This window comes from Chroicocephalus ridibundus, chromosome 4, assembly GCF_963924245.1.
Source record: "Chroicocephalus ridibundus chromosome 4, bChrRid1.1, whole genome shotgun sequence".
Taxonomy (NCBI): Eukaryota; Metazoa; Chordata; class Aves; order Charadriiformes; family Laridae; genus Chroicocephalus; species Chroicocephalus ridibundus.
The window spans coordinates 47,190,307-47,202,544 of record NC_086287.1 but is presented as its reverse complement, the minus strand read 5'-3'; the positions used below and the strand labels follow the sequence as shown (position 1 = coordinate 47,202,544).

Below are 12,238 nucleotides of genomic sequence, written 5' to 3'. Positions count from 1 at the left end.
CCATAAATGTACAGGCTTCTCTGTTACAAACCATTTATTTGTGTTCCAAGTAAAATTGCCATTGCTCTTTATCATCCCATTACTCCAAGCATGCTTCATTCTGTTTACTGCCCTTGGCCATTCACTCTGTTTTTCCAGCTCCTGAAGTTACTATAAACACTTGTCACTAGACTCATGTTTTGCAAATCTAAACTTACTCAGTTTAAGTTTTCACAGTCAACTACTTGAGATGAATGTTGCTGTAAATCTGTGTTCAGCCTCTGCCCAGGTATTGGTATCACTATTTATAAAAAGTGTTTTATCTTCAGAAAGAGAACAGGATCATGCAGGCATCTGAATTAGCTTGGTTATGGCAGGTAATAAAGCCACAATAGCCTCATGTTTCACTCAGCTTAATTCACCCAAATTTCAGTTGGGCAAAAAAAGGTCACTAAGCCCTGTATTATGCAATATGCAATGTATCCAACTAGAATTGAATTCTTGCTTTGCAGTAACACTACAACCAGAAAATTTTTGTAATTCTAAAGTAGGGAAAATATGCTCTCTGAATAATGGCAGTAATCAAAACTGTACAGGTTTGAGAGCTCAAATAGAGTAGTTGTACACAAGTTCTAATTTCTATAGAAAATGTAAGGCAAAAAAGAATTCTGATCTCTTTTTAAAAATTTCAAACAAATAGAGGCCAACATGAAAATATTTGCATAATTTCATACAGTGACTCCAGCTGGAATGAAGTGCTAAGTACTGTGAGCCCCTCTCCTAGTGCCTTTCCCTTCTGCTTCCATAATTAGTTTCAAGCAGTGATAGAACTCTAAAAAGTAGTAAACATGTCCAGTATTTCCAGAAATGTTCAGTTTGTGGACTTAACTATTCATTATTCATTAGGCTAGAAATATAATCCATTAAAAGAATCTTACAGATTTCACTGTATTTTATCAGTGTTTTTGACCTTTCTTGACTTACAAATCTCTGTATAGTGAATTTAAGCATACTGATAAATTCACTGCTCCTAGTTGTTTTTCAAAGCCACTTTAGAAGTAATTTGTGGATCCTTCAGGCATTGCACACCATAGGTTGAAGACCACTCCTATCGCAATGAGAATGGACAGGCATAAAAACTCACCATGGAATGAAAGTATTCTTCATTAAAATAGAACAGAAAAAGGGACCTCAGGCTGAGGAACTCTCAAGAGCCATTCTTTTACCACTTCTGCTTCGTCCCACCTAATTTACAACTGCCCCTCAATCCAGAGGTAATGAGCATTCCCACTATAATAAAGAGAGCTTCATTTAATACTATATCTCCTATCACTGTAATTTAATTAACTGCTGTTGACATACAGATGTCATGGGCCAAGGAGAGGTCATTGGGAAGAGGAAGGGAACAGCTGTCACAGAACTATTAAATGGGATAGCGAGCAGAGACCTTGAAGGAGGTGACAGCTGACAGGGTCCAATCAGTTGACAGTAATGGGATAGGAAGGAACCATCTCTGGGATGTACAAAACTATTTTTAAGCCCTCCACATATGTTTAAAACATATCAGCTGCATATTCCATTTACAGCAGATTCACTAAGCTGCATCTTAATGCCCCCAAGCACATAGTTAACCTATGAGGTGATCAGTCCGAATAAGGATCCCCAACATCAGGGAGAGTAACATAAGGGTTGGAGAAACTTCAGGAGTCCAAGGGCTCTATTACTTTTTATACACTGCTTAGTTCCTGTTGGTAGTGGACAAGTACAGCTTAACTGTACTGACTCTCTGTTAGTACAGTTAGAAAGTTTTAACAAATACAAAATGGTGAAAAGGAGTCCTGGGATGGGGAAAGCTTTGCTCAGAGACAAAGACATTTTTTTCTTTTCTTTTGCAGAACTCAATTAAACACGATGAAGATTACAACCTTTAGCTTTTAGTACCATTTTACATGCAATTTACAAGCCTTTCCTTGTAATTAGAAAAATATTCGTATTTCCAAGGAAGAGACTATACTCTTGTTAATGATCAAATTTCTTGTATTTCAGCTTGCATACGCCAAAACAGTATTGACAGATATAACAATGGGATGACACTGAGTAATGGAAAAGCTAAAGCAAGAATTAAGGAAGTCTTCTCAGTAGTGACATACACTAGACTGTGGAATTGCTTCCAAACTGGAAGATTTTTCTCATGATGTATTTAAAAATAACTCACACAAAATATTTTTAAAAACTCCACAAATAATCCTACCCGCAAATTTTCAGGTAAAGGGGCGTATACAGATGAGCATATAAGTAGGCAGACAGAGAGCACACCTATATTTATATAATGCCTGAGGGAAAATAATAACATTGGAATCTGTTACGTCTTTCTTATTTCGTATGATTTGATATTTCCTTTGAGATAGACAGAACATTAATTGCACTAGTACAAAGAACGCAGCACGACCATAATATTACATATGCCTAGTTTTATGTATTTATGTATCTATTCCAATTTACATGCATTTAGAAATATTTTAGAGTTGCTCATCTTGCAACTCTAAAGAGTTGGTCTATTTGGCAAAAAATAGATCAAAAAATCTTGGTCTATGTGGCAAATCAGTTCAATTGGCCTGGCTTCTGCTAGGCAAAACTACAAACCATTTGTAGCTTCCCCAAATTAAATGATAGATATATAGAGAAGAGGAATCATGATTAAATTTGTGGGTGATGTTGATGCACCGTATGACAAACCAAATACCCAGTAGGCTGCAGTTATCGCAAGGAGTCCAAACTTCAGATACACCTATCAATTCAATGAGTGTCAGTGAGGTCTTAGTGAGTGCTAAACCACTCCAGAGATATAAGATATTGCATGCCATATTTCAGTTCAAACACACTGAGCTGAAATCCTCTTCTCTTGCTTCCTTTCTGTTCAAGAGCTACGAGGGTGCTGGAAATCCCAAGCCTGGACTGCAGTACTTTTATAAACATAGTACTCTCTTTACAAGCAAGCCTTTTTTGGGCAATAAAAGGAGTACCAGAAATGTTTGGTCTAGACTGTCTACACCTGCTGTCTAGACTGACTACAGCCGTGCTTTTTTAAGTAGTAATATTCCTCACAGACTAACGGGGGACTGTTCTTTTCCTGAAAAAAATGAAAATATGGCCAATAATCCTCCACTTTTCTCCACATTACCTGCTGCATAACTTGGGTGCATGATGGGTTTTAGCACTGAACATGTCTTCATTATAAAGGTGTGTTCTGCTGCACTGGAATCTGCTTGGTTCTGGTAAAGTCAGAAACAACAGCCACAGGAAGTTCCTTTTCCTAAAGAAATTTCCTAAAGAAAACGTTACTTCTGTCATCCTTTCTCTGATTACCAAAATGCAAACTATGACAGGCAACAACTCCATGACGACAGGACAAAGTAGAGCTATTTTGTAAGGCAATCAGCCATAATTAGGAATAAGCAGCAGTGCTTACACTTCTCATTTAAGTTGCAGAGTAGAACTGTACAAAGTGTGGGAGTGAGTTTGGTTTCATTAGGGAACAGCGTTTTTCTTAAGCTTATTTTAGAGCTTTTGCATGAGCTCCTTCATCTCCCTACTAGTGAAGCACAGGCTTGTTCTGCTGAAGGTGAAGATGATATCCATGGCTCTTTTGTATTAACACATGATGCCCTTTTTCTTTCCCATCGGGATGCTGCATGTTTTTCCAAACGGTTCTCTGCATCATTCTGGAGTACAGCAGCTTCTTGCGCTCAGTAAATCGGTAAGGTTACACTAATTTCTTTTTCTAGTTATGGCCTTTTAAATAAAAAATATGATGACAGAAAAAGAATGCCTTTCCCAAAGCCAGACAACCAAATATTCACTTGGTTTTGCTAAACCAAACATTAATTCTTCCATAATCACTAGTTCTTTGGTTAAACTATAAAATTAGTAGTCCATTGTAAATATTGTCTTGTTTGCCACTACTCACCAATCTACGTGCCCTTATGTTTTATAGATTACTATAGCCAACAATTGTCTTTACCATAGGTGATAAATATTTTAATAATCTGTGATTCATTTTAGCAAAGAGAAAAAATGTCCTGAGTAGAAAAGGACTTGTTTCTTATTAACAGAAACCAACTGCCGTATTTCTAAAGCATTCTCAGGATATCAGTTCAGTTCCTTGCTTTGCCACGTTTTGTGTATTACCATGACAGGAAAATAAGTCTCCTCATGTTGCCACTACCCATTGTTAAAGAGAAGTTAATATTTATTTTCTTTGGCTATTAGAAAGTAAACCCTTTAGAATAGTGATTGGATTTTAATCACTGTATATAGACATATAAGTAAAACTAGTCACCAGTTTTATATCATTATTTTAGGCAATAATATATAGCAAAAAGTTAGACTGATAAATTTTTTATTAAGAAATGGCTTCCTCTAGCCAATATGCATCTCTCCAAGCCTATGGCTGTTTTTAAATCCTCTCAATAGTGGCATTCAGATACTCTAATCCTTTTCTGCAGAGGTGAAGCAAAATGTGAATCACAATCTGATGTTGATGTCTGGGAAATCCTGAGGAAAGCTCCTCCTTCCGAATACGAGAAAATTGCTTTTCAGTATGGTATCACAGATCTGCGTGGAATGCTGAAACGCCTCAAACGCATAAAGAAGGAAGAGAAAAAAAGTACAGGTTGGTGAGCTGTATTTATTCCAAATATATGTGTTCATATCTTCTTATTTGGGAGTTCTTCAAATATTAACATAAGCTAGACAGCAGCCAGATACAAGAGTGTGGGAAATAGGAGTTTCCTATTTCAACTGTTACACAGTTTTTACATGTGAAATGATGATTAACAAAGATTAAAGCTAGGCCCAAAACTCTGAGCTACCTTGCTTGGAAACTCTGGATATTCTGAACCTGCTCCTTTTACTAGTTTCGTTGACTCTGCCCCTTATCTTACCCTAAACATAAAACAACAACACTCCCCCCCCACCCCCAAAACTGGTCAGTATGTCAGGCATCAGTGATACAATTAAAGAATTTAATTTCCATTGGGATGATACATTTGAAATTCTTGAGCCTTTTCTACTCCTGTGAAATAGTAATTACCTAATTTTAACTAATTTGTTTTAAAAGTCTGAAATAGAGAAGGCAAGCTGCCATTCATTAGTACTGAGAAGAGCGGTATCATTTTCCTACATGAGCAGATGTAGCTGTAACTCTGTTTATGATATGTTGAAGTACATATCACATCTGATTTAGAATATTCTGCTTTGCTTGTTTTAGTTTATATCACGTGCTTTTCATCCTATGTTAAGTAAAACAGAAAACAGACAGGATGAAAAACAGACAGAAATGGCAGAAATGCAAACGGCGATGCAGAAAGTAGGGAAGGTTTAAGATGATAGTAAAAAACAGGAAAAGGAATAAAGATTTACTTTCCTGAGAGAGAACATAAAAAAAAAAAGTATAAAAATTACTAAATTATTATTTAAAAAAAATTAAAATAAAAATCATTCTTCATCATAGCGTTCCTCAAGAAACTGGATCCAGCTTACCAAGTGGACAAAGGGCAAAAGATTAAATTAATGGTCGAAGTTGCCAATCCAGATGCTGATGTGAAATGGCTGAAGAATGGACAGGAGATCCAAGTGAGCGGCAGGTAAACTAGAAATACAGGAAATCCAAAAATAAATAAGCTACAGCTTGGATAAAGTGGAAAAACTAGCTTTTCTTAGAAAGCAAGCAATAAAATAGGGAGAAATAGGAGCTGAGAAAGAATCTACATAGTGCTTTGGGTCAGGGTCAGTTTGCTGTTCTCATGACTTTTTCTTTTTCTTCCCATTGCTCTATGTATCTACACGTGGAACTGGATGCTTACATCTACCTACTTAGCAAGTAAGTCTTCAGATTCTATTCTGATCTTTATGTGTGTATCCAGGGTTCAAAATTATTTTCTTGTGATATGGGATATACTTCAGTGTAGCTTGTTTGTAAAAAAACATTTCCAGTGATTTTGTGCTGAAGCCATCACAAAGCATTTTTAATGGCAGTCAGGTTTGTTGTATGGCTAGATGTTAGAAAAGCATCCAGCACCATTCACAGCAGTTTTTGTGTCTCACATTTGTATAAAGATTTCTCCGTAACTTCCTATGCTAGTTTTTCAAACACTACTGCTGCCCACTGCACCAGGACAGAGATATAGGGCTTGAATCTTAACAAACCTTGACATTGATGACAGAAAAAAAGTAGGAGCCTTTTTATCTGCCAGACAGGAGAAGACAGTGACTGGGTCCAAAAGAGTTACTCTCCGATAATTACATTTAGATTCTCTTTTCAGATATATTTTTGAGGCTGTTGGGAATAAGAGAATACTGACCATAAACCACTGCTCTCTGGCCGATGATGCAGCATATGAATGTGTGGTAGGGGAGGAGAAGAGTTTCACGGAATTATTTGTAAAAGGTAAGCAATGGTAGCAAAAGGAAAGAGATCTCCCCTAATATTTAGAATTACTGTCACCTTCTCTACTTTCAGATTTAGTTAATCTCGTAGGAAAGGAAATTGTCAAACATGAACAAGTTCTGACATCTATTGAAGTAGATATTTTTCTTACTGTTAAAGGAAGGAAAATTTTCCCTATAGCTGCAACTAAGAAAGCACAGGAAAACAGCACAGTAACAGTTACCATTAATTTTCATTTGGAAAGTGATTTACATCTTCCAACAACAGGTCTAGAAACTTACTTTAAAAATTTGATTCCATTCAAGATAAACATGTGCCTCAAGCTCTACAAGCAGATCAAGCAGTACAGAAAAGCAATGCCTCTAGTTTAGAATTTCAGAATATATATGAAAACTAATTAAACCTATGTTTGTATGATGTCTCATGAAGCAAAAACCAAGAAGTCATTCGATAATATTGATAATGTGATTCGGCATAGTAAATTTTCAGTTCCAACACAGAGAGCATCACCATGTATTTAGCCAGGGGTTCTTCTGTGGAGTGTAGAGTGTAGAGTGGTGAAATCTACCTCTGGTCTTCAGTCTCACAGAATACTCTTTTAATAGAAGTCTCTTCATTTCCAGAACCTCCAATCCTGATCACTCACCCACTGGAGGACCAGATGGTGATGGTTGGAGAGAGAGTGGAGTTTGAGTGTGAAGTGTCTGAGGAAGGAGCTACTGTGAAATGGTAAGGTAGTAGAAAAGGGAAAAAAAAAAAATCCAAACAATACGAAACCACATCCCTCCATGGGACATTCTAGGACGAGCATTTGCGGACAAGAGTTGTGGAATAAAAAGGAGGAAGGCATCCTACGTAACTGTTTTCAGGAAAAGATTGATCCTCCTTCTCTATGTCAAACATTGAGAATCTGGCAGAAAACAAATTAAGTATAGATATTTCATAGTGTCTCTAGAATTTCTCGTTCAGTGTTTACAGGATGCTACTGAACTGCCAAGCTGTTAGCTTTAAAGTTTTCTAAACACTTGACAGTAGTGTCTAACTATTGCCCAGAGTAATCAGATCTGTACTGCGATGAGTTTGCTGTATTTTATGGAATTTTCTGGGTTTCTCAAGTGTAGTGACATGGTTTTTTTAAAAGTATTTTTTCTTAGGTAAAAAGTTAGCATCTCTTGAGGGACAAGAGACAGCAGAGGGAGAGGGAAGGTCATTGACTTATTTTAACATACCTGTTGTGGTGATCCTGCAAAGCCAGCCATTATGCACGTGCAGCGAGCAGGATTAAGAGACAAACATTTAGACCACAGAGTCCATTTTGTTGAGCGTTCCAGCTGAGCAGAAGCTGGAAGGCATACACTGCTTGGGCAGGCACAGCAAGCAGTGCTCACATACCGAGCCTTACGCACACTGTTCTCACTTCATTTTTCTACCAGATGAAATTCTCTTGTGCTTGTTAACAGCTTCAGGCACATGGTTATCAACTGTTCCCACAATGCCCATTACATTCCTGGAAAGTGCCAACCGCTCATCTGCTCTCCCAAAGGAAGGAACTGGGAATTTAAATAGAGCCCAAGAGCTAATACAGCATATGCATTACACTATTAAAGCCACATGCACAGGCACACACATGCTATTGTTGAGGAACTGCTTACAAATGCCTGGTCACAAGAGATGGGGACAATCAGATCTGTCCCTCTCAGAGCACAGTGCAGCTGCCACACTTTGATCCTATGCCTTTGAACAACTCCCATACATCTTGCAGAGCTGGTATCTGTGGGATGGGCATTTGGTGTGACAAGGGCAAACCAGCAGCTGTCTCAGCCTGAAATGCAGCAAGTGGTCAGAGAAACTCGTCAAATCATAGCAACATAATTAGACACTTACACTGTTTTATTAATTGAGACTCAGTCAATGATCTTTGGCAACAAAGGGAACATTCTGGACAACGGAGAGAAGTGTCCAATGGAGAGAAGTGTCTTCATACTGAAGCACAGTATGGAGAAAGAGTTCCAGTTTTATGGCTCATGAGGGAAATGCTCAAGAGTTTAAGCCAAGTAACAGGCACTAACTCAGGGCACCTGTTATATCTCTTGCACCCTTTAAGCCTGGGATATGAAATCACAAGCACACGAACAAAAGCAATTATGTGACTTGCACAAGACAGAAATAAGGCTTACAGCCTCTTGGGCACGGCCATCAGACTAGGGCTTGGAGAATTCATTATGTGGGTCTCTTCATAGTAATCAGGAAAGAATGTTCTCTTGATCACCCGGAAAAGTCTCACATTATTATTATGCAGTACTATGGAATAGTTATTTCTAAACTTCAGATGGTCTTGGAAATAATATAATTCTTGAAGAAAAATATGTAATAAAATACATAGTTTTGACCTGATTTTTCCATCTCTGAATGCCGGATGTATCATCTTATCAGCTCCCAATGAAAACAAACTATAGTAATGTAATAATAACAATAAATCTGTGTGTCCCCATTATCACATAGTACCTATATCAGTGGTATCTCAGAAGACATTAACCAATTTATCCTTAGAATCTAAGCAGGAAATAGGAAAGCATTTCCAGACAGAGGAAAGAGGCATTGAGTGAAAGTTGAGAACAGATATTTGATCTTGCAGATATTCGGGACTTGGATAGACTAAACCATGTCTGACCTACCTATTATCGGACTAGTTCTGCTTCAAGTGTGAGGCTGGACCAGATGCCCTACAGTGGTCTTTAAACCAACACTTCCATGGTTTTTGTGGGTTTCTTTTTTATAATCCTGTAATATTACCTTATATGAAGTTTTTCACTTTTCACTGCAGCAGTGTATTATTTTAAGCCAAGTGATATCTGGGAGTTCTTTTTTGAGGTTTACAGTTTTATCGCTCCACCATCTGTCAGTACACCCCTCTGCACTCTACTCATACACAGCATCAGCAATGTGCTAGTCAGTAAAACAAACACAATTTAAATATACTATTCCCTTCCCAGGGATTTAAGGCACTAGGCATTGCAAATAGTCTATTTTCATTATTTAGACAAGATTTCAAGAGATCTCTTTCTTATCAATGGCTGAATAGAATATTCAGATATCTTTCATGAGCCACGTGTCAAAATACATCACAAAAAAATAAATTAAAAAGTTCAGCTTTGGAAAACCAGCCACAGTGCATGTGCCTGGTTTTGCCACAGCAGCATGTTGAACTTCTGGATTACAGTCAATTTTCAGCGTTTCAGCAAAAGTTTATGCATTGCATTGTAGCACTTGTTTCACAACTAATCTGCATGAATGAGATCAGCCTTAGGAGACCATCTTGCTTGTAGCCTCAAACTCTCGCCACTGAGCAAGCAGAGGAAGTATTATCCTGACATAATGTTAAGCCCTGTGTTTCATGGAGCTGTTACGGGCTTCCTCTGTTTCCTCCCTTACTAGTGCTGTAGTCCTGTGATCTGGAAGAGATGCCAGTATTTTTCTAAACCAACTATAAATTACAATAAGCGGTGGTGTAAAGAACAATTAGGATGGAGTAACCTGTAGGTATGCTGAAATGCAGTTGCAGCAGGTACTAGATTAAGTAGGTACTTAGATTAAGACACAAGGTGTAGGATTCCTGTCCCTGCTTAAAGTTTAGATCTTGTGATTTACTTCAGCAGACTCTAACAGAGGCAAAAGGTTTTCTTGAATACATCTACCTAGAAATTAGAGCTATAGTATTTTAACGAGTCCCTAAATAGAATTTCAATTTGCTATCTTGTAAACTCATTTGTTAAACTGAATAGTCACTGGTAACAAGTAAGGGAAATAACACAAGATAGAAAGAAAATTCTTACTCTATTAAAAGCATAACATCTTTTCTATTTCTTTTTTCACATGAGTAAGTATGAAAGAGAAAAAAAAATTCATTTACAAACTGCATCAGTATTCAAATAACATAATATATTCAAATAATAATGAAAAATATAAAATATTACAAAAGGAATAAGTTGAAGATATTACAAGTTATTTTCTTGTAGCCTGTTTATGTTATTTAGGATTATGAACAGGAAATCTTTAAAATGTCTTATGCATTTTGGTGTGCCCTTGACTAAACAACATGAATCCTCTCTGCTTGTTTCCCTTCATGACGATTAGAAATTACAATAATTAAATTTCCTCCCAGGCTGGATGGCAAAGCTTAATTTAGTAATGTCTTAAATATACTATGGCATCCTTCAATGGAAAGGGCTACAAAATCCAAAATACATCTTCATTTAAATCCATGCTAAAATTTTCTTCTTTTACCAATGCCCATAAACCATTAATCTATAACAATTATAATTCACATCAGGAAAATTAAGACTTTAGGTCATTTCCCAGCAAGTCCCATTTACCTTATGGCAGCTTTTAAGATAGTAAATTCCCTGCTGGTGAAGTGCGTCTTCATCCCTGTATCTTCTACAGCATTTAATATACTTTCATGTTTATCTATAGCGTATAAATAGTAACAATCAAGTAATTCCTTGTGAGTAAACTCTCCTGAACCTGAAGTAAAACACCTAGTGAAAATTAATGCCCAAGCTAGAAGCGTTTTGGTTCCACTAACATTTGTGCAATGGTGTCTTTTTTGCTAACTTAAACCCTACAGAGACTGGATTTATTTTGTGTTTTCCGATCTTTAGTAACATTGACCTGATTCCTACTCTCCTCTTCCAATCATAGAAAAATGACTCAACACTATTTGGCATTGCAGGGAAAAAGACGGAGTTGAGCTGACACGGGAAGAAACATTCAAATACCGATTCAAGAAAGATGGAAAAAAGCAGTATCTAATTATTAATGAGTCAACCAAGGAGGATAGTGGACACTACACCGTGAAGACCAATGGTGGGGTATCAGTCGCTGAACTAATTGTGCAAGGTAGGCACAGGTAATATTACAGAACCAGAGAAGCTGAAAAATGAAAACAGGCTGAAGGTAACCTCCTCCAAGATAGTTCATACGGGTAGCATAATCCTCATGCCAGGGAAAAAAGACGACTTAATAAGGGGCATAAGGTTTGATAAAGGCCTCAAGGAGAACTCAGACCTGTGTGCCGGATGTAACAGATACCCTGATAATAACAGGTGCTTAGCTCTCAGTCCTGTTAAAGCCTGCATGCTGTGGATTTCCCTTCATATTTCACCCTTCCACAAACACATTGCTCAGCACGAGCCTTTTCTACTCGGTAAATCCACACTAACTGTCTACTTAGAGAGCTATTCTGATTTGTTGATGTGTGTATCGATTATTCTCACAATATCAGAGAAAAAGCTGGAAGTTTATCAGAGCATTGCGGACCTGACAGTGAAGGCACGTGACCAGGCAGTCTTCAAGTGTGAAGTTTCTGATGAAAATGTGAAAGGAATCTGGTTGAAAAATGGAAAGGAGGTGGTCCCAAATGAAAGGATAAAGATCTCCCATATTGGCAGGTTAGTCTTGTTTAAGAAAACAGGTACAGGCTTGGGTATTGCATCACAATCCACAGGAACTATTTCTCAGGGGATAGGAATATAAGTCAAGACTTTGTCCTGGCTCCCGCTAAGGGAAGAAAAATTAAAAACCTTCTCATACGCAATCAACATATAGTGACAGACTTGCTTTGGTATGTGTATAGTCTTTCTGTGTTGGTACATTTTGCATGTATGGCATCAGTGGTATATCAGCAGAATTCATTCTCCGTTTTCATTAAGATTTCATATTTTCTTGTTATTCAAACAATCTAGACAACATATTGTTGATAACTTTAAAATTAGCAGTAGTTTTTAAGGGAGATTAAGATAGCACTTATGT

The 12,238-nt window shown here is 37.3% G+C and overlaps 1 protein-coding gene across 1 annotated transcript in view; it reads left to right on the top strand.

Moving 5' to 3' along the window:
• Positions 1-12,238, top strand: part of MYBPC3 (myosin binding protein C3) — a 66,314-nt gene that overhangs the window by 18,851 nt on the left and 35,225 nt on the right. Inside the window, exons 11-18 of the mRNA XM_063332045.1 lie at positions 3,713-3,736; positions 4,485-4,651; positions 5,492-5,624; positions 5,858-5,860; positions 6,303-6,427; positions 7,051-7,156; positions 11,160-11,326; positions 11,712-11,877. Coding sequence (XP_063188115.1) covers positions 3,713-3,736; positions 4,485-4,651; positions 5,492-5,624; positions 5,858-5,860; positions 6,303-6,427; positions 7,051-7,156; positions 11,160-11,326; positions 11,712-11,877 — 891 coding nt within the window. The remainder of the gene's footprint in view (positions 1-3,712; positions 3,737-4,484; positions 4,652-5,491; positions 5,625-5,857; positions 5,861-6,302; positions 6,428-7,050; positions 7,157-11,159; positions 11,327-11,711; positions 11,878-12,238) is intronic.